The following is a 24,305-nucleotide window of genomic DNA, read 5'->3' as shown; positions in this document are numbered from 1 at the left end:
ATATCCGTATATGTGAAGGGTAAAAGAACTGACCCAGATAATTACAGACTAATATCTTTAATATCAATTTGCTGCAGAATTCTTTAACATATTCTAATTGTGAATATAAAAATTTCCTGGAGACTGAGAAGCTGATGACCACAAATCAGTGCATTTTTAGAAAGAATCACTCGTATGAATCTCAGCTTGACTTTTCTCACATGGTATACAGTTAACTATGGATAAAGGGCAATGAGCAGATTCCATATATCTCAACTTTGGAGAAATATTTGACATGGTACCTCATTGCAGACTTGACAAAGGTACAAACATATGGTAAAGGTTCCCAGATATGTGAGTGGCTCTAAGGCTTCGTAAGTAATTGAACCCAGTACGTTGTCCTGGACAACTAGTGTTCACCAGAGTCGAAGGTATTGGTATGTGTGACTCAGTGAAGTGCAACAGCACTGCTATTATTTTATGCACACATAAATGATCTGGCAGACAGGGTGGGCAGCAATCTGCAGTTGTTTGTTGATGATACTGTCGTGTATGGGAACGTGTCAAAGATGAATGACTGTAGGGTGATACAAGATGATGGACAAAATTTATGGTTACTGTGATGAACAGCAGCTAGATGTAATTGTTGAAAAATGTAAGTTAATACAGGTGAGTAGGAAAAACAAACTCATTATGTTCATATACAGCATTATTTGTATTCTGCTTGATACAGCCACATCGTTTCAATATCTGGTTGTAATGTTGCAAAGCAATACGAAATGGAATGAGAATGTGTGGATTGTTGTAGGGCTGGCAAATGACCGACAGGTTTATTGGGAGAATTTTAGAAAAGTGTGGTTACTCTGTAAAGGAGACTGTATATAGGGCACTAATGTGACCTGTTCTTGAGTTCTACTTGAGTGTTTGGGATCGGATTAAAGGAAGACATAGAAGCAGTACTGAAGCAGGCTGTGAACTTTGTTACTGGTAGGCTCAAACAATCCAAGTGTTACAGAGATGTTTCAGGGACTCAAATGGGAATTCCTGGAGGGAAAGTGACATTCTTTTTGAGGAACACTATTAAAAAAATTTAGAGAACCGGCATTTGAAGCTGATTGCAGAAAAATCCCACTGCTGCCAACATACATTTCATGTAAGGACCATGAAGCTATGAGAAATCAGAGACTGTACAGAGACATAATTGCCAACATACATTTTGTTTAAGGACCATAAAGATATAAGAAATTAGAGACCATACAGAGACATAATTAGCTGTTTTTTTGCCCTCACTCTATATCTGAGAGTTAAACGGGAAGGTAAATGACTAGTGGTGGTACATGGTACCCTCTGTTACACACTGCACAGTCACTTGCAGAGTATGTACATAGATATATAGATAGGACAGTGTTGAAATATACTGAGTTCAGTAAAAGTTTCATCTTCAAAATTTATTGTCAAGTCTGACAATGTATTCAATTTCAGAAAATTTTATCAGAAACCACTCAACATTTACCTGCAAAATATACCAGAACTGTGCTGTACACCGAAGGACTGCAGTGACCTGAAGATTGTCCAGAAAAGCACAAGCAACAACTGACTGTTACAGGGGGATATATTTTGTCATTTTAAGGTCTTTGTATTCTGTTTTGGCACTTTCTCTTGTTAATTAGTAGCACAGTGTTGTGTAAACTGGGTGTTCAAGCTGTGTGTGCCTTCCATCTGGATCAGCGCATCACTCCCAAATGCCTACAGGCTCATTCCATGCCAAGTGGTCTTGAGGTTCCCACATGACCATAATGGATTTTGATAAAATTGTGTGTGAAAATTTGTACATGTTCCTGGTAAACATTAGTGGAAAGTTTCATGATCATCAATTTAATACTTTCATGATCATCAATTTAATACTTTCATGATCATCAATTTAATACTTTCATGATCATCAATTTAATACTTGCAGAGAGAAAGCCACTCATTTGAACCCACAGTGCAGCTTTCAACAAGTGCATTCGAGTTTTCAGAAACACATTGTATCTCTAGCAATACTTCCTTGAAAGAGAGAAGAGTAATCTATCCTTTAAAACATTTTAGGTATTTTTACAAAAACCTTTAAGTTTGCTATCAATTGTTGCTCTCTCTAAAGAAAAAAAGAAAAATACTTCATGAGCAAAATCCATATGGATAATTTGAAGCAAATGAGCCAAAAAGAATATATGCTTGGGAAAAAGTGGCGTTGTCACGACTCATCACGGCATATTTCACCTTCTTTTTCTGCCAGAATAGTTATGGAATCAAACGGTTGTCAGTGTCTGAATTTGAGTTCTCATTACAAAGGCACTGAAGATCATGGTAGTAAAATAGTTGTGTAAGTTGCAACAGCCAATATATAAGCTGCTTTTAAGTTTTACAGCTTGTTCACAATGTGTAAATTTGGATGAAGTTCAAGACTTTTTGGACAGGATTAGTGTTGTAAAGAATCTTGAGTATATCACTGTGCAGTGCTACTGGTGTGATAGTTTAATTCTGGTTTAATATATAGCATATTCTGTGTACACGTAGTTTGTGGTTATGTGGAATGTTATTTTACTGATCAAGAACGGAATAAATATGTTGCTGTGGTCCATGATGGCATAACCATTGCTGGTTTCTTTTAAAGTGAGAAAACCAGCACACACAAGGAAAGAAATCAGATTTGACTACCAGTAGAATGTGTGTGCATTCAAAATGCACCTCCACACTGTCATTTTTTTTTAGCCTTACACGCTTGCATTGCAAAACTTAATCTAGTTTTTTTAATGGTTTAGAGCATCATATCTCTAATGAATATGGTGTAAAAGAGTTTATAGAAAACTCATGAAGAAGTGGGCTAAAAATACCCATTTGAGGCTTTTTCACAAAAATCACCAACTTCACTGGCAGCTTGTGAGCTATTGAAGAGCTGTTGGAAAACGGAATTTTCTATCCTGAGTCCTTATACTGTAAGCATGTGCAAAATCTCAGGTTTCTCCTGGAATTACTTCCAGACATAAAAAAAGCTGAACTTCATAATTTGTTTCAACTATATATTTTGGATGACTGCCTCAAATTATACATATGAGAATTCTTAAGTAAAAGTGTTTATTATTATTTTGCTTAAGAGAGCACAAAACGTTGCACAAGGTAGACTAGTTTTATTTCTTTCAAGAAAATACTGCACGAGCTGATATGCCTGAAAGTTGTTGAGGAGGCACTGTTGAAAGCTGCACTATGGCGTCAAGCAAATAATTGTATCTCTATAAGTATTATATTGGTGAAAGTAAAACTTGTCCCATGGTCACTGAGAACATGTGCAAATATTCACACAAAATTTCAGTGAAATCTTTAAGAGATTCTTTTCTGACATGAGACCACTTGGCAAGGAACTTTTTCTGTAAAATTTTGGTACTCCACTACAGGCAATGAAACGTGGCCATCTCACTAGTGGTATGATTAGCATGCTAGAATTGTGTCATGCAGCATAGGCCATTTGTACTAACCAGACACACAGCCATGCCATAAGATGTAGTCATCATCACCATCACCATGCACCATCCACCATGCACCATGCACCATGCACCATCATCGCTTCTACTGTGAAATATTCCACTCTTAAAAAAGAACTGCTCTCTCACTCACATCAAGTAATCCAAGAATTACTGAACACACGGTCAGCATATACTACTGCTGAAATTATACTATTACTACAATATTTCCATTAAGGAAACTCCAGGTTGGAATACCAATGATATTGGGAAATGATATAGTGCTACTCACCATAAAGATGAACCACTGAGTTGCAGACAGGCATAACAAAAGGATATTACACATTACAGCTGTTGGCCAAAGCTTTCTTCACAGAAGGAAGCACACTTAATACACATGATCGCACCACCAGCAGCTCTGACTGCAATGTGATTTAGAAGGTGATGAAACAACACAGGGCAGAAGAGAAAGAATTGAATGCTCCCAATCACCTGTATGAGGTGTGCCTGCTTGTGTGGATGTGTGTGTACTTTATTTGCTGAAGAAGGTTTTGGCAAAAAGCTATAATGGGTAACAGTCTTTTTGTTGCACCCGTCTGTAATCCAGTGAGCCACCTTTATAGTGGGTAGCAATCTATCCTTTTCCTATTTGCATAAAGGTTTTACTTATACCTAAAATTTATTTAATGCCAGTAGAGCAATTCCAAATGTGAACATTTACTTTACCCTAGATCTTCATTTTCTTGCATTTGAAGTTTACTGCACAATGAACAACATAATAGGTTGTTATATACCAACCAGTGATATAGGGTGTTTTACTTTCAATTACTAGTATTAATGGAAGGAGCAACAGAACATACAATTTTATCAGTATCAGATGATTATAAATTGGAGTTGGCCGTGACTCCACGGTAAACTTGTCAGTCTCTTAGAAACCTTGGTGGCAGCAAGTATGCAATGAGGTGCAATGGGACAAGAGTCAATGACCGACACCTGACATAACAAGACTGCAAGTTTCCATTATGCTTTTGAGACTGCTAAGACAACTTGATAAAAGTAAGCTTGATGCATGTACTGATCATCTATTATTAATACTGTGTACCTTAAATTTTTCTCCAATTTGTCACTTAATACTCACTATCTTAGATGTTGATGGGCCAGGTTGAGGCAACGTACTACGATGTTTGTTGCTCTGAGCTGAATGATGACCGCCATCACTATCAATTCTGGATGTAGAGGTTGGGACCTAGTAACATAATATAGTATACAAGATGAAACAGACATAAAGTAACATTAATCAACCAAATTATACTTTTTTTAAACAAGTAATCATGCCATTAACAATCACATCTGTAATTTTAGGAGGTTATGATGATACATAAGTAAATTTTTACATCTAATGTTTCCATTGCTGCTGCTGCTGCTGCTGCTGCTGCTGCACTCTAGCACTGCAATTTTATTGTTTGCTTTAAAGAAATCTGCAGGCAGTTTCAGAGTTGTGTTTGGGACTATTTCATAGTTTCTACTATTCACTTTTTTATGGATACCATTCTGTTACTATTTCTAGTGTATATCCCGCATATGACAAGACACTGAAAGGAGTGTTCCTAACTCAAACGCCATGTACTTTGTGACACTACTTACCACTACAGTACGGTCATTGGTCAGATCTGCAGTTCCTACAGAATCCCTAGGCAGAAGATAATGAATGAACTTTCATTGTGGAAGAAAGTAAGTTGTGGAAGAAAATAAGTTGTGGAAGAAAATAAGTTGTGGAAGAAAATAAGTTGTGGAAGAAAATAAGTTGTGGAAGAAAATAAGTTGTGGAAGAAAATAAGTTGTGGAAGAAAATAAGTTGTGGAAGAAAATAAGTTGTGGAAGAAAATAAGTTGTGGAAGAAAATAAGTTGTGGAAGAAAATAAGTTGTGGAAGAAAATAAGTTGTGGAAGAAAATAAGTTGTGGAAGAAAATAAGTTGTGGAAGAAAATAAGTTGTGGAAGAAAATAAGTTGTGGAAGAAAATAAGTTGTGGAAGAAAATAAGTTGTGGAAGAAAATAAGTTGTGGAAGAAAATAAGTTGTGGAAGAAAATAAGTTGTGGAAGAAAATAAGTTGTGGAAGAAAATAAGTTGTGGAAGAAAATAAGTTGTGCATAATATGTCACAAAAATACTAATTCTTGTTATCACCACTGTGATGTTTTATGTTTGTAGAGTAGACCATTATAGAGTGTGCCAGTCAGAGAAGACCAATGAGACTGAGGTATGATGCAAGAGGCACCAATAAAGAAGTCCTTCCTCAAAGTGATCTGTTTGTTCGTCGGGTACCCACCTGGACATGTGTCACTATTTTCCATGGTCATTTTGAAAACCTTTGGTATTACTTACACAAAATCTTAATGACATATTATTGTTTGTACAATCCCATAGCTCATTTAATTATTTAAAGCAAGCTATTTCAAGGCACACAATCTTAACTTCTGGTGTTCTCATTGTCTACAATCTTTTAAGGGTATGATTGTGCTAGACATTACACAGCCTTCCATTTAGTATTTTGCAACCACTGTGCATGCCAGCATTACCACTATCTTCAAAGTACATGAATGCAAGTTCTAACAATCTGACTGAATAATTAACACCCAATCCAAGTACTCTGAGAAAAACTAACTAATTAGCTGGTAACAGGTCCTTCCCAACTTCTCTTTCGAAGTACCACACCTGCCACTCAACTCATCCTCTCTTCCTTGCAGAAGTTGTGACAAGGCTTTATTGCAGTGTAGTTTGCCCTCACATGGCAGCATTATCATCATGCTGATAATTCAATTAAGTGGTTTTGGGATCTATTACCATATACAGTCATGTTGTAACCACTATCTAATCAAATCTGAAAGCAAGGTCTTCAGCGAAGTACAAAACTTAGCACTGAAAGCCTGTTTATCACAGACACGAATATACAGATAGAACAGAACTACCTCCAGGACAGTGAGGGCTACTGTTTACACAGACCTGAAACATTCCAGAATATGCAAATATTACGCACATCACAAAAACATAAAATCTCAAGAGCGTTCTAGAAATAATAAATATGAACACCAAATAGTTGCTGGTGAACTGGCAAAGCACAGCACCCCACCCAGCGATACTAACCACTGTTACACATGGCCAAGCTTTGTGATGAACGAGTGGGCCTTCAGTTTCCTTAAATAGGAAGTCCCCGTCATTCATTTGCTCTCAGGCTGTATTAGGACTTCATACAGAAGACATATGTCTATGCTTAATCCCCAGTTTCATACATGATTTTTGACAAGCAAAGAAGGATACAATATGGCCCAAAGTGCCTTTTAAAAACTTTTATGATAGTCCGACTCTGCACAGGCATAAAAATCCATACCAAATCTCCTAGGCTGCATCTCACTGGTCAATGCTTTTTGTGTCCTCCTCTTGGTTGTGCAAAGCTCATATGCAATTCATCTGTCTTGCTTCTTCAGTCCTAGCGATGAGGTGTTTCAAATATTATGCTGAGTAACATCTGGATGAAATGGGAAAAGTGTGTCCATAGTCTTTACCGTCTTTTGACCATGAAGCAGAGAGACCAGTATGAAGCCTGCAGTGTCTTGCTGCGCTGTGTTGTCTGTAAATGTCATGACAGGCAGTATTATATTCCAATCTCTCTGTTCAACAAACGTACACCAAGAGTGTATCTGCCAATGTCTTATTGGATCATTATGTGATACTATTCATCTATGGGTTGTAGACAGTTTTCATGCTGTAGGTGAAGCTGAAATGTGAAATTACCTCTTATACATGTTTAAATGGAAATTTTTCCATGATCAGAGATAATCACATGGCGTGCTCCATGTTTTAAAATTATGTCTTAACAGGAACCTTGCAATTTCCAGACCTAAGGTAGTCCTCTAAGCTTTCGTGACAGCATAGCATGGGAGGTAGATAATTCAGACTATCATCCATCACTTCCCATTTGTATGCTGATTTTGGGAGCCTCCTTGAAGACACTGTATCCAATTTGGAGGAATTTCACTGCTGCAGGCAGAATTGGTACAAGATACTCCAATTATTATTGTGGCATGTGCTTTCATCACTGGCATTTCTTCTAGTGGCTCACATAATGTCTACTGCATTGGTACAGACCTATGTGAGGAGAAAGCACAATCACTTTCTCCTTACAGAACAATCTTTTTCAGTCGGTGACATTACACATTCAACATAATAGAAAAGGAAAGCCCTGCGTGGACTAACAGTTGGACATGTTGTCAGGGAGCAGTCTCATCTAGGCTACAGCCAATGGCTTCATCCCACAGGTCATCTGCAACTGACTGTCATGTAGTCAGGCCCAAGACACATTGTGAATCCTACGATACCAGCAGGAGTTGATCTTTTCATTTACAAAAGAAAAGTTCATACAAAAAATAAGTCATCTAAAATTAATTATTTCATGCTCAAATATTTTCCGTGTCTTTGGAGCAATGTTGAAGTTTCCACATGAAATTCTGTAAATTCAACTGTATTACATTTTGCTACATATGTACAGTCAACAAGACAAAACTGTTTGCATGTCTTGATAATTTCGGAAATCTCTGGTTGTGTACAGCTTTCACCAGTAGGAACCCAACACACATTGCCAATGGTGACAGCAATACATGCACATACATTTAGCAGTGTCTTTGTTTTGCTACTTATTTTAATAATTTTGTTTGTGACCTCTCTCATTTCCTGTGATTGTATATAATTACCATAGATTGTTTTATACATACAGTGTAACACTCACTTTTAAACCTACGTGAAGTGCCAAGATGTTTCTACTTTGAATACACAGTTAACAACAGAGTGGTACTGTTATGTGACAGTCACATGGCAGTGTGATGATCTGGATTGCTATGGAAGTAATTATGGTTTGAATTACCTCAATAACCTTTTAAATACACTAACATTTATTGATGTGTTGCAGTGTAACACAAATGTAGCTGAGGTATGCCAAACATAACAACGCACTGTGCCACAGATGATTATATGACAAACAGTCATTTACTGCCAGGATGACTGAACATTAAGAGGACAGAGAGGTAGTGACCTGGCACTCATCCATCTTGATGGTTTCAGTGCACATTCCCTATGAAGTGATCCAGTTACAGCAGGACTACTCACTGGTTCACATGGGTCTAATAGTTGATCACTGGTTTTCCCTACAGGATGACATAGATTAGATTAGCTTCAGTTTTTGTTCCATAGATCCAAAAATGATATGATTCTGTTGGGTGTGGAACATGTCAGGAAGAATAACATAATAAAGCACCGAACATTTGAATATAATACTAATTTCCCTCAACATATGTCAGGAGAGTGTCAAAATATGTAAATACATTTCAGTAAACTGGAACTGCTAATGTTTACAGAATTAACACACAGTCAGAATGAAACCAAGTTATGCACTTTTATATAATTTATCACACACTAAGTGCCTAATCTTGACTGCTGTAACCACATGCTGTCAAAACTGAAATCCAACAGATTTTTTTACTTAAATTGGTCTAACAGTCCCCATTGAGATATTCATCTGTGGAGTAGAAAGAGTTGCCTATTAACAGGTCTTTCAAACTCTGTTTAAACTGTGCTTTATCTGAAATCAAATTTTTAATGGTTGCTGGCAATTTATGAAAAATGTTTGTTCCTGAATATGGGACCCCTTTTTGGACCAAATCAAATGATTTTAGGTCTTTACATAGATTATTGTTATTCCTAGTATTGAGCTACTGGTTGGAAATAGATATGTTTGCAACAAATTTCATTAAGGAATAAATATACTGAGAAGCTCTGGTTAGAATACCCAGTTCCTTGAGCAGGTTTCTTGTATTTACATCCCAAATGACTTCGTATGCACTTCTGCACTCTAAAAACCATCTCAAATTGATGAGGTATCCCAAAATATGATCCTATATGATGTAATAGAATGAAGTAAGCGAAGTATACAAGTTTTTTTTTTTTATATTTTGTCTTTTACATCTTACATGGTTCACACTGCTAATGCAGACTTATTTAGGCACTTTAGCAATCCTGCATTATCCCCTTCCCAACTGAATTCATTATACAGTTGTAATCACAGAAATTTAACACATTCAACCTCTTCTATCTGCATGTTTCCCTATTTTATACACATGCTGGAAGGAAATCTCTTACATGTTCTGAACTGTGTATAGTGTATCTTTTCAAAGTTTAATGACAGGGAATTTGCTTTATACCATTTATTAATGTCAGTGAAAATTTGATTAGCAGTCATTTCTAAATCTGCACTTGACTTGATACTTACTGAAATGTTTGCATCACCTGAAAAACAAAACAAACTTAGCATTTGGCAATGTAACAGACAAGTGGTCATTAACGTACACAAGGAAAATCAACAGACCCAAGATGGAAACTTGAGGAACACCACATGTAATTATCAATCAAATGAAGACTGACCACTTACTCCACAGGTATTTCCCAATGACAGCCTTTGTTTCCTGTTAGTTAAGTCTCAAACCATTTCACAGCAATGCTGGTGACACCATAATATTCTAATTCACTTAAGAGAATGCTGTGATTCACACAGTGAAAGGCTTTTGACAGGTCACAGTAAATGTCAATAGCCTCTAATATGCTATCTAATGAGTTAAGGACACACACATTGTATGTGTAATTAGCCTTCTCTACATCACAACCTGTAAGGAACCAACTGTGACATGGACAATATACTCAGATGCTTAAGGAGGCGCTTGAACACAACCTTTTCAAATATTTTTGAAAGTGAAATTGGTAGATAGTTCGATGGTATCTCTTTATCCACTTCTTGTTAAGAGGCTTATCTTCAGCCTATTTTAGTCACTCTGGAAATGTTCTTCTGATAATAGACTGATTATACAAATATCTTACGATAGAAATCAACTTGTATGAGCACCCTTTGATTAACTTCACTGGTGTGTTATCATAACCACTAGAATACTTTGATGTTAACGATTTTATAATGGATGCTACTTCTTTGGGAGACATTAGTGTCATTTCTAGTTAACATAACTTATTTGTAGAGCCTGGTCTCAGATATTCCATTGCAGTGTTTACTGAATATGATAATCCCAAGCTGTTAGTACTTCTTTTAATACGTTTGCAATACTACATGCACTTGTTACCAATGTGAGTTTTAGAGCTATCTGTACCTCTTCCTTTCTGGCACTATCTGTCTGTCTTCACTATATCCCATATCGTTTTTATTTTGTTGCCCGATAATTATGATTTTCTCATAATAAAGCTGCTTAGATTTCTGGGTTTCCTGCTTATATATTTTCTAGTATTCTTTGGAATGCATTACAATGATAACAACAGTGCTGTTCCTAGATAGTAGATACAGCTTCCTTTTTGTCCCACAGGATACCTTTAATCCTAGGGTAATCCACAATTTGTTTTTTGACTTTTGCTTGATCAGAGTTACCTTTAGGGTCATGTGCACCCATGTCAAACTGTTAGTGTTCTAACACAAAAAAAGGAGTTAAAGTGATGATACATTAAGCCCAAATGATGGAAGGAAAGAGCGCAAACAAAAGTGACTTCCCCTAGGTGAAAGATCCGCAAAAAAAGCCGTAGAGACAACAGAAGTCTTGAACTAAAGATTAAATGTCCTTCGCCATATTTCTAAGACAGATAAAAAGTAAAATTCAGTCAACAGCCTGTGTATTGTTCGCTAGAATGGCCAATAACTCGGATGGCAAAGATGCATTAGAACATAAGTGGTTAAAAGAAAAGCAATTGGTCAGTAAATGGTGAACCATCAAAGATTGATGACTATGAGTACAAAGTGTTGGGGAATACCACTCAACAAATGACAATGTCTAAAATGATAGAGCCCAATACGCAACATAGCTAAAATTATCTCCTTGTGTCGAGAGGCTCAAGAGGAGGTAGGCCCAGGTGCTGAGAGAGGTTTAATTCCCCGGAGCTTGTTCCCATGAAGCGAGGACCAGTGGTGATGCCAAAGTGACACTACTTATTGACAGATGGCAACACAGAGATCATCTGAAGAAATTGAAGAACTAACAGGCCAAGGTAGGAGGATTGCAGCCTTAGCAGCAGCGTCAACAGCCTTGTTTCCCCGGCAGAGCAATGTGACCAGGGACCAACATAAATATCATGGTGGCTCCCTAAAGAGTGAGCAAGTGGAGGCCTTCTTGAACTGGTTGCACTAAGGGATTGACTATGTACTGCACACAAAGGCTCAGAAGGGCACTGAGATAATCAGAGTAGATGGCACAATTGAAAAGCCTGTGTCACTGTATGTACTGTGTGGTTACGTACAGGGCAAAGAGCTCTGCTGTAAATATTGAGCAGTGTCCCAGAAGCCGATACCAAAAATAGTCTGTGGCAATGATGAAAGCACACCTGACACCACTGTCAGTATGAGGGCCAACAGTGTACACAAAGTTTTGTGCGAGAGATTAAATCTGAAGTAGTTTCCTTAGGAAGTGAATAGAGTCCAAGGTGAACATGGGCTGTTACACGAAGTCAAGGCGGTGAAGGGTTCTCACCGATTGGGAAAGGGGGCAGGTGGTGTGAAGTTAAGCTGCCAGAGCAATAGGCAAAAGTGCTCTCCAGGACTTAGCAGAGAAGAGGGATGCACCCTATACTGGTGATCAAAGGAGTCCTTGAAGAAGGTGGCACAGGACGGGTGGCCAGGCATGGCAAGCAAACGGCATGCGTATCCACTGAGGAGAACATCACATTAGTATAACAGCAGTAGTTTGGCAGCTTCTGCATGGAGACTCTCAACCGGGCTGCTGTAAAGGGTGCCAGTGGTCAAATGGATTTCATGATGACGGATTGTATTTAGACGGCGTAAGATGTACATATGTTCAGATGCAGAAATGAAACACCCATAGTCTAGCTTCGAATGGACAAGGGATTGGTACAAATGGAGGGAGGTGGTCTAATCCAGTCCCCAGGAAGTACTGCTGACGGAATGCAGGACATTGAGAGACTGGGTGCAACGGGCGGCCCGGTAAGATACATGTGAGGACCAAGAAGTTACCTTTAGGGGAAAACAATTTTCAAATGAGGAAGTAACTTCATTAATTAATGCTTTGTAGTACTGCTGATTCAAATGGAAAATACAAACATCTAACCAGTTCATGTCTTTGAGCAATCTGCTAAAATTCTCAATTTTTGACTGATTTATTACCATGCTGTACTCAGATTTAATAGATTTTATATCCTGACAAGTTTCAACATTTGACATAAGATGCTGCATGTCATGATGAGGTAGCCCATTTACTATTAGTTTTGCGATACGACTTTCTAGATTTTCGAACATGTTATCAATAGCAGTCTTAGAACAATTGCATACCCTAGTTGCAAAGTTCACAGTAGGAATTAAATTGAATGACAGTGTTACCAATTTCAATAATTGTTCACTGGCAGAGCTTTTCAATAAATCCACATTAAAATCACCAGCAACTACTATTACCCCCCCTCCCTTTTTTTTTTTTAAACTGTGACATGGGACAACAGAGTTTCCAGATTTTTTTAATTAAGAGGTTAAAGTTTCCTGAAGGTGCTCTGTATACACTTACCATTATAAATGACTTATTCCAGTACACTACTACTGTTGCACAAGCTTTCAAGAGCTGCTCTGAGCAAAATTTATTAATATCAGTATTCTTGAAATTAAAACAGTTTCTGACAAACTAGGAGACTATTTCTACTAGAAATAGCAGGTAAGTAATTGTTAACATCTCACTTAGTCAGTGAGCTGCCATCACTCACTTCCAGTAAGATGGACATAGAGGAATTACAGGTAAAGTTGAAGAGATTGTAAATTGTGGTCTAGAGATACATGGAAGGTAACTTTTTGATTTGTATTGTACTTTTGTACTACTTCATTGCATAGAGATGAGGAAGATGTGGTGAATGGTAGTGAAGTCATTTTGTTATGTTGCAGAAAGCAGACATCTTGCTCAAATTACACTCATGTTCAGAAAAAAAAAGAAAAAAAAGAAAAACATAGCACTTTGAGCAACTACGGATAGAATGTTCATATTCATAGGGCCTGTGAATTAATACGTTCTGCATTTTGCTATAAATTGAAGGTAATGGATCACTGTAACCTGAGCAAATGTGCATGATGGCTCACAGATGTATGCATTAACCGTACCATCAAATCAGTGAGTTTGAAAGGGGGCACACTATTGACATGAGAGAATGTGATGCGTCCATCCAGGAAATGGCTACTCTTGTGGGATGTAGTGTGTCAGCAGTGCAATGGGTATATGTGGAATGGTTCATGGACGGCTATGGAACACGACGAGATGAGTCAGGTCACACCACCCAGACCACGACCTGAGGAGATCAACATACCATCTGAATGGTACTGCAGGAAATATGTGCATCCTCCTTGGCTCTGGCTTCACAGTGGAACATTGGAACATCATACACTACCAGAGGGTGACAGTCCAATGCTGTTTATTGCAGCATGGATTAAATGTGCATCGTCCACTTCTCCATCTACAGTTAATGAATGTTCAGGAATGCGTTAGATGGCAACGGTGTATTCAACAATATCACTGGAGAGACAAATGACATCATACAGAGTTTTTGGATGAGTCCATGTATGGTTGGTTTGAAAATTATGACGGCATTTTGATTCACCAGAGACAGGTGAAGTGGCATCACACTGACTGAATTCACACAAGACAGAGTGCCAACTCAAGGCCTTATGGAATGGGTTGCTGTTGGGGACAACCAAAAATCACAGTTGGTGCGTGTCCAGGACACTGACCAGTCTGACCTACAAGAACGACATCCTGCAACCCATAGCCATATTCTTTCTGCACACCGCCACAAACGCCATTTTTCTGCAAGAGAATGTGTGACCACTAGCTGCGGTGTGAACACATGCCTTTCTGGTGTCACAGGGTGTCAGCCTTTTGCCCTGGCCCACCAGATCACCAGACTTGTTGCCAATCAAAAATGTGTAGGTTATGGTGAATGATGGATGCAGTGCTGTGACCCAACGTCAACAACCACAGGTGACATTTGGAGGCAGACAAATGCGGCACAGATGGCTATACCACAGGACACCATTCGCACCTTATGCATGGCACATGGCAGACCATGTGTCTACTAGACAACAGGAAACATGCTGAACTGAGGTTACAAATGCTAATCATTTCTGCAGAACATACTAAGGTACATGTCCTGTGAATATGAACATCCTATCTCTAGTTGTTCACAGTGTTCCATTTTTTCTGAACATGAGTTTATTTCAAGTTGTCATGTTATGCTGTGTGAAGAGTTCCAGAACACGATCATTTAAAATGTCAGATATTTTACTTCATTTTGTAACTTGAGATTTACCAGATATTCACATTCCTTTCATCAGTTGATTTTCTATATACTAGTCCAGCCTGGGTACATTATCACACCTTACAGAAGACAACATAGCCAACATAAAGACAATGGGTTAAGCAAAAATTTTATATCTTACAAGGAACCCCTGAGTGTGAGTTTACAAGTTCAGTCTTTAGTAAGGCTTATTTGAAAGTGTTGTGGTAACAACTATGACAGGAAAAATATTAGCTGTTAATGACTTGCCCTGTTCATCACAAGGGCGACAAAATAAACGTCTGAAAGGTGCACAGATCAACCTATGGGATGTATGTATTATACTTCATGAAATAGGTATCATCGACATTCAAGACATGTTCAAAACAAACCATTAACTTGAAACATGAACAGTGAATGAAAAATGGCATGCCACAGTGATCACAGAGGTTCACACCGAAGTCAAGATCAAAGGCAAACTCCATAGGGGTTACAAACTGCGCAGGACATTCAGCCTGGCATCCACTCTTAAGGAATGTACATATAATCATATTGGTGTAACAGTGTGATGAGAGCTGATCGGCTTTGATGGTATGCAATGAAATGTTAAACAGTCTGCCACAGAGCTTATCATGAAATTGGCTATCTTCTAAGGCACACCTGCAGGTAGTGCAATAATATGTTTTATGGGCATAGAAAAAAACAAAAATCCAGAGGCTGAATTTGTCCAGTGGGCAGCGGTGTAGTTTGCTCTAAAGGAGTATGATTTTTGTACACAGACCACAATCAAGCAAATGTTAGTCATTTTGACCAGCTATTGACCAAAAGCAGTGCTCGTACCATAGTTTTAGTTCTCTTATGCCTATTTTCCCACTCTTGCTTGCTGTGAAAAATATTCCCTACTGCCCTTGCAAGGTCACACACATGATAAAGAATCATAGGGGACAGAGCATCTCCAACTTCTCACAGCACAATAAGTAAATTTCCAGCCAATTCACCATTCAGATTAACTGTCAGCATAATTGTGTACAAATGTGTTAAGTCAGTTGATCTTGATTCAACTCTCTTGGTACCTCTAATTTCCAGGGTTCCTTTCATATGTATAGGCTCTTCAAATCCTGACTGATTGGAGCAGAAAACAAATTATTTGCTGAACACTGGGATAAGTTTGGAATCTGTCCAAAAATTTGTAGATGCAGTAAACACAGCTGGCTGTGCATCATCAAGTTAATGCTTTGTTTGAAATTATGCAACCACCCACTGCTTCCCTTGAAATCACTGTAATCCATGTTGCATGCAGTCTGATGTGCATAGCATTGTATTCACTATCGTGCACACCCTGTAGATTCTATCAAGCATCCTTGAGATGCACAAACACGAGCTGTCGTAATAAGCACCCCCCTAGTCCTACACTGAAAATCTGTAGTTCTTCTTATGCACCACACAGTCCTATTTTTGTGGACTTATTCGACATCTGTTCATAATTATTATTTTTACTATGCTGCAGTTGGTCTATGTATGCAATTATGTTTATTACCCACTCCTTGAACAATGATTGTCCTTTACTATGTTTCACTGGAGGCAGGATTTGTGGCTCCCTGTCTGGCAAGGATGATGAACTACATGGCTCGACACCTACTTCAGTATCGCTTTCATTTGTTAAGCATGTATCATTGTCACTGCACTCCTCACATACACTGTCCACACAGTCTAGGGTATATTACATCACACATCCCACCGACTCATCTTACAGAAAAACTAACATTTCATCTGCCACTTCTTTTTCATGGTGCAAAATTCCTTGGGTTCCTTTCTGATGAACTGTAAACTTTGGCAAATATTGTTGTAGATGTAGTGCGATGTTTGCTTTGTTTATCATCACCATTGCTCTGCTTTGTAGCCATCACCACTAGCACTGAAGCACTGTTTTGAGTTACTCATCAAATGAGAAGTCCAACTACACTCCATAGCCTCCTGCTGCACTCACCATTGGATGCTTTCAGTCTCATCTGCCATTGCCATTAGCAGCCAATATTGTGGTTGCATTGTAGACAATATGTGGGGCACTGAATGCCATAAACATCATTGGCCTTTTGCAACCTCACACTGTTAGTAAGTGAATTGCCATTTAAAGCATCTCATTTCAATACAATGCCTAACTATCAGAGCTGCATTTGAGAGGTATATTACAACTAGTGTGTATAGAACTGTTACAATGGTTAATATCTTGCAGCATAGTAATTGCCATAGCTTCTCTCTATTTTTTTTCTCTTTTTTTTCTTCTCTCTGCACTAATGTACAATGAGTCCAGGGAGCCTATACTGAAAACACACCGTTATGTTATCTGTCATCCTCTAAACTTGAGTTGTTCCAAGGTTCATTATACTTTGTGGAGGAGTTGTTCAGATTCTGGCTTATAATTTGATGAAGTATTTGTGCATTATGAATGCTCAAAGACGAGGCTATCAGCACCTACCATTTGACAGATGCTATTTCAGTCCGAGCCGACCAGGTCAATTCTTCATGGTGCATTTGACTGGTGGTGGAGACTGGTGCTTAAGATTAATACATCTTTTTTTCAACCATCTGTATTATTCTCCAACATATGAGGTTTACATCCATGGCTGCTGTCTGCTCCTTACTGAGTCCAACATTTCTGGCTGTCATTAACTGTTCTCTTTCTCCTCCTGCTTGTTGTATGAGAGAGATTACATCACTGTGGTCTTCCACAACTGCAATAGGGACTACATTAGACAGCTGGTCATACTTCTTTCATCCAACTTTTATGCTGCATTTTTTCAATGCATTGGCACCACTTTGTGAATTCCTTGGTTTTTGTGACATATTTTACCATAAGTGTTTGGTATATGTCTTCTGTGACCCATTTCATAGAGAGTGAGATTCTGCTGTCTTCTGACATATTTGGATTAATAATGTGGCACAGTGCCAGAACTTTCTGTACGAATTGTCATTTCCCCATGACACTGGGCCATGTTCATATATTGTTCTTGCACTAAATGGACTTTGCCATTGTCAAATTTTTTCTTCAGTTCAACCTGGAATTTGTCCCAGTTACTGAAGTTTCCTTTGTTGTTTTCAAACCACAGCTGAGTTGTTCCATTGAAGTAGAAACACACATTAGTAATCCAATCTGTAGTCCTTGGCAACTCTGAATACTTTTTCAGCAGTTGTACTTTAATGGTCTGTTTATGGCCACATCTAGTACCTGTAGTTTTGGAGTCATTCCTCCGGATATTACTACAAGATCTGTCATTTGTGCAGCAAGTTCATCTTTTACTTCAGTTAGATACATTTTAAAAGCATCCAAAACTAGCATGGCTCTCTTAGCAAGCCCACATCTGCGATTCCAAACAGTAGACACCAGTTAACCATCAGCTGCATTGTCATCCAGCCCTTTTCTTGGCAGCTAATCACTAAACCCATAGGAAAGTTTTCTTTTAGCATGGTTTCTTTCTGATGAAAGACATAAAGGGGCCAACTTTCCCAATAGGCTGTAACAGCTAACATCACAGTTCTATATTTTTTCCATTCTCAGTTCCTCTTAATGAGATACTTTTTGTCCCTTTCTTGTCTACTGCATTATTGCCCAGCAGCCCAAAAGATACTGACATTTTGTCAGCATTGCCAATCTGATGGAAAGATTATGAGTGACATCTTTGCAACTGGATAACTTAATGCTGGAAGTTGACCAACTTCTCTGTTTTACTGTAGTGCTTCAGCAGAGAGCACCGTCATTTATCAGCATAAACCAACGACACCAACCAGTACGTGCACAAAATTTTTGTTGCAGCATGTTTAATACTTTCACGAGTTCCAAAGCCTTTAGTTGGATAATTTCTCATTAGACCAGTATCCCACCTTTCCAATTATCTTTTGTATAGGAAATAACCTTAGCTTCAAGTTCCAAGTACTTGCCACATTTTGGTCCCCTGAATGATTCTCTCATTGAAACAGCCTTCTTACATCACTCTTCTGAAGCAACCCAACAGCACACAATACATCTGCCTAGTCCATACTTTCTTCCAGGCCCTTGACTGGTGGTGATTTTGGTATAAGGCAAAACTAAGTTTGAAGCTTGCATCATAACTATGCCATATTCCTTAGCTTGATGATGATTTTCACTCTAAATTGTCATTCATATGGGCATAAATCAAGCTTTCTTACCAGTATCCAGCTGAAACTGAATTGTAAGCTCATGAAACAATATTGGTAGACCTACTTGATGTTAACAGCAATAAAACACCGGTAGAAGTTTGCATTGTTGCATAATAAAATGACTTGATGCCCTCTTCAGCTACATATGCTAGTTATATAGTTACAAATATGCTTAATTTTTGTACAGCAATTGTTTGTAAAAAGACAAGGTAGCTGATATAAGCCAGACCCTAACTTCTCGAGGGCAAAATCTAGATAAAAATTTTCAATTAAATATAGTAACTATCTTCATGACACTTTAAAATTTCCATTTGTTGTACTTTGGAACGTCAAGTAATCAGACCAAGCTGGACAACAGCAACTACCCTTCCCACAGAACCAGAAATACATTCTCGCTCAACAAATGGAAATTTATTGTGGTTTTCAGTCCAAAGATGGGTTCAATGCAGCTCCTCTTGCTAATGTATCCTCTATAAGCACTGTCTGTGTCCATCTACTGCAACCTACAATCGCTCAAAACTGCTTACTGCATTCAAGCCTTGGTCTCCACCAGATCTTCCCTGCTTTTACAAGGTTGAAGATTTCTTGCTGTATCAGCATGTGTGCTATGATCCACCCCTTTTTTAAATAAGTTGTGCCATAAATTTATTTTCTCACAGCTTGATCCAGAACCATCTCATTAGTCATCCAATCCACCCATTTAATCTTCAGCATTCTTCTGTAACAACACATTTCTAAAGCTTCTGTTCTATTCTACTCTATTCTATTCTTATCTGGGCAGTTCATCATCCACGATTCACTTCTGTACAAAGTTACATGCCGGATAAAAACCTCCATAAAACGTTTTGTAACAATGAAATTTACATTTTCTCATAAATTTATTCTGTTCAGAAATGCCTTCCTTGCTATTCCCAGAATGAATTTTATACCTTATCTACTTTGGCTATTGCTAGTTACTTTGTTGCCCAAATAGCAAAATGCATGTACTACTTTGAATGGCATTTCCTAATCTAATTCCCTCAGCATCATATGATTTAATTTGACTACATTCATTACCCTCGTTTTATTTTTTCATATTAAACTTATGACCTATATCAAGACTTTATCAATTACATTAAACTTTCTGCTTGAATTACAATGTTTTTGATAAATCCCTAAGTTTTTATTTCCTCTCACTGAACTATAATTTCCTTTGCAAATTTCTCCTTCATTTACTGCTATTTCAATGTCCAAATTCAACAACATTGGGCTTAGGCTACAAGTAAGTTTCTTTTTAACTACTGCATCCCTTCTATGTTTTTCATTTCATTACTGCAGTCTGTTTTTGATGCAAGTTTCAGAGAATTTTTTGTTCCCTGTATTTTACCCCCACTATCTTCAGAATTTCAAAGAGTGTATTTGTCAACACTGTTAAGAGATTTCTCTAACTCTACAATTCTATAAACATAAGTTTACTTTTCTTCAACCTACCTACCAGTCAAGCCTTTAAAGCCAGTATCACATGTTCTTCTATTTCTCCAGAACCCAAAATGAACTTTCTCAGTGTTCACCTCAACCACTCTTCTGTAAATAATTGAAGTCAGTATTTTGCTACGATGATTTAAAAAATAAACTTATAGTTGGATAATATTAACACCCATTATCAAGTGCAATAGTTTTGCCATGGTTGACACTGAGAATCTCAATAATTCAGAGGGGTGTCATCTATTCCAGCACTGTTTTGACTTGGGAGATAAGATACTGGAAGAATAATTTGACAGATCACTTAAAGGCCCATCTCATCTGCATCAATGTCTTATTCACTTTCTATAATATTGCCTTCAAGTTCATTTCCATTGCATAGTCCATTAATATACTCTTTCCACCTTTTAGCTTTCTCATCTTTGCTTAGTACTGGTTTTCCATTTGAGTACTTTATATTTATATAGCTGCTTCTCTTTTCCCAAAGATCTCTCTATTTTTCTAATAAGCAGTTTCCCCCAAGTCATGCATGCTTCTACAGTCTTGTGTTTTCCACGAGCCATACCTGCTTAACCTTCTCTCACTTTCTGTCAGTCTAATTACTTAGACACCTGTATTTCCCTTTGTGCACTTAATTTGTTGGATTTTTACATTTTCTTCTTTTTATCACATTCAGTATCTCCTATGTTATCCAGGAATTTCTACTAGACCTTGTCATACCCAAATGATCATCTGCTGCCTTCCCTGTATCAAAGCCACCCTCTTGCCTTCTATTTTATTCTTTCCACCCAGTGTCAGTGCAACATTAGCTGATGCTTCCTCTGAATCTCTCAACAGCCTATGATTCCTTCAATTTATCCATGCCCCTTCGCCTTAATTTCATACTTTTCTTTAGTTTTAATCTGAAGTTCATAAGCAATTATGGAGGATTCTACATCCTGCCACAGAATTGCCTCACAAGTTAAAATCTGGTTTAAAAATCTCACTATATAATCAACCACTACACACTGGGTGCATCTTCTAAGAGTCGTCAGTTGCATTTTCTCTAGTGTTTCAGCAGATATTTGTAATTTGGTGTTTGGATAGTATAGCTGGAGTCAGCCCAAACAATTACTGCTCATAATGTCTCATGTGATGCCCAACAACAGAAAGTGTCTGTTTCCCATTACAAACAATTTTTTTAAATCAGGATTTTACATGCCAGTTCAGTTGAGTGCTCCCAAACCAGTTGTGTGCAACATTCATTCTGTTGATACGAGGCCTGATATCTGACCTTTGGCCAGGAAAAATATTTCGAATACCTGATGGGGTTGGGACCCTAATCCCCTTCAAAGTAGGTCCCTTGTGCTTACACACATTTGGCCCACCGATCCTTCAACTGCCAGAAACACCTCTGGAAGTCGTCTTTTGGAATGGTGTTCAGCTCTGTCGTCATGTTGCACGTTATCGCTTCTCTACTCTCAAAACGTGATCCTTTCAGTGGCATCACCAATTTTGGAAACAACCAGAAGTTCCAAGGAGCCATGTCTGGAGAGTAGTGAGGTTGGCAAACAGCTGTAATTCCATGTTTGGCCAAGAAATTTTGGATCAAGTGGATGAATGTGCGGGGGCATTGTCGTGATGCAGTTGACAGTTTTTCGCCATCCACATGTCTGGTCTTTGGCGCTGAACTGCATCACGGAGTTGCTGGAGGACATCTTGATAGTACTTCTTTGTCACTGTTTGTTCTTCTAGTGTGTATTCGTGATGCACCATTCCATGGACATCAAAGACAGCCAGCATCATCTTGATTTTGATTCGCACCTGCTGCACTTTCTTCGGCCTTGGAGACTTGGGATGCATTGTGATGACTGTTTTTTTGTTTCTGGGTCATACCCGTACACCCATGACTTGTCTCCAGTTATCATGGTGTTCAGAAACCCAGAATCAGTGTTGGTGGTGTCCAGAAGGTCCTGTGCAATGTCAAAATGGAGGTCTTTTTGTTCCGGTGACAACAACTTGGGCAAGAATTTCGCAGCCACTCGGTGCATGTTCAAATCATCACACAAAATTGCATGTGCAGAATCTTTGCTCACTCCAAACTCTTGGGCAATCTCCCACATGGTTAAATGATGATCTGCCATTGCCAAATTTTACATCCTCTCAACAACAGCTGCACACCAAGCAGTTTGGGGCCTGCTGGAATGCTATCACTCTCCACTGATGTGGATCCATTTCTGAATCAGTTGAACCATTCGCATCTTCTCCAAACACCTGCCGAATCTTACAAATTGTTTTGCTTTGAGAATCATCAAGCTTTTCACAAAATTTGATGCAGTATCTTTGCTCAACATGTTCAGTCATCTTGAGAGAATCGGTAATCCGACGAACACCTTGTGTAGCACCTAACTCAGTGACCAACAGGCAGCAACTGACATGCTGGAAGGCAGCGACAAAATTCACGCACGCACATGAAGGTCTCTTCCTTTACTGTGTACAGTGGTGCCATGCTATTGTCACTATTCTGCACTGGAAAAATCAAAGGTCAGATACTTTTTAGACAGACCTTGTACGTATTAACAGGGACAGTAAAACAGGAAGACTGAACAGCAATCTAATAGCAACTCAGTAGTGCTGCATGCTTGGCAGTAGCAGTCAGCACAGGGCAGGGCAGTGCTATTTTTGCTGAAGTACTGGTTATACTTCATGTTTTACTGTCTCTTCTCAATAAGTATCAATAAAATGATTAATTGACTAATCTGGGACTGATCTACTGAATAGGTATGTAAAATTCCACTTTAAAAATTATCTACATCTACATAGATACTCACAAGCCACCATAAAGTGCATGGTGGAGGGTACCCTGTACTGTTACTTGTAGATTAGATTAGATTAATACTTGTTCCATAGATCATGAATACGACACTTCATAATGATGTGGAGCGTGTCTAGTTAACAAAAGATGTCTGTACAAGATATTACATTACACAAATTATTGCATGACACTAATGTTTACATTTTTGTTTTTTTTCCTTAATTTATATCTAAAAATTCAGCCAGTGAGTAGAAGGAGTTGTCATCTAGAAATTCTTTTAATTTATTTTTAAATGTTAGTTGGCTATCTGTCAGGCTTTTGATGCTGTTTGGTAGGTGACCAAAGACTTTTGTGGCAGCATAATTTACCCCTTTCTGTGCCAAAGTCAGATTTAACCGTGCATAGTGAAGATCATCCTTTCTCCTGGTGTTATAGCTATGCACACTGCTATTACTTTTGAACTGGGTTGGATTATAAACAACAAATTTCATAAGTGAATATATATACTGTGAGGATCCCTAGATCCTTAAATAGATGTCTGCAGGATGACCGTGGGTGGGCTCCAGCAATTATTCTGATTACACGTTTTTGAGCAATGAATACTTTTCTACTCAACGATGAATTACCCCAGAATATGATGCCATACAAAAGCAGTGAATGAAAGTAGGCATAGTAAGCTAATTTACTGAGATTCTTATCACCAAAATTTGCAATAACCCTAATAGCATACGTAGCTGAACTCAGACATTTCAGCAGACCATCAATGTGTTGCTTCCAGTTTAACCTCTCATCAATGGACACACCTAAAAATTTTGAAAATTCTACCTTAGCTACAGACTTCTGTTCAAAGTCTATATTTATTACTGGAGTTGTGCCATTTACTGTACGGAACTGTACATACTGTGTTTTATCAAAATTTAAAGAGAGTCCGTTTGCTGAGAACCACTTAATAATTTTGTGAAAAACATCATTTACAATTACATCACTTAGTTCTGGGTTTTTGGATGTTATTACTATACTTGTATCATCAGCAAAAAGAACTAA

General features: G+C 38.2%; 1 protein-coding gene across 1 annotated transcript in view; it reads right to left on the bottom strand.

Annotated features, from left to right (window-relative positions):
* Nucleotides 1–24,305, bottom strand: part of LOC126471035 (putative uncharacterized protein DDB_G0290521) — a 181,647-nt gene that overhangs the window by 54,319 nt on the left and 103,023 nt on the right. The window contains exon 7 of the mRNA XM_050099101.1: nt 4,615–4,722. Within this exon, the coding sequence (XP_049955058.1) occupies nt 4,615–4,722 (108 nt within the window). The remainder of the gene's footprint in view (nt 1–4,614; nt 4,723–24,305) is intronic.

The sequence above is a fragment of the Schistocerca serialis genome, chromosome 3 (assembly GCF_023864345.2).
Source record: "Schistocerca serialis cubense isolate TAMUIC-IGC-003099 chromosome 3, iqSchSeri2.2, whole genome shotgun sequence".
In the NCBI taxonomy this organism is placed as follows: Eukaryota; Metazoa; Arthropoda; class Insecta; order Orthoptera; family Acrididae; genus Schistocerca; species Schistocerca serialis.
Note: the sequence above shows the minus strand (reverse complement) of the source record. Positions and strands in the feature narration are given on the sequence as shown.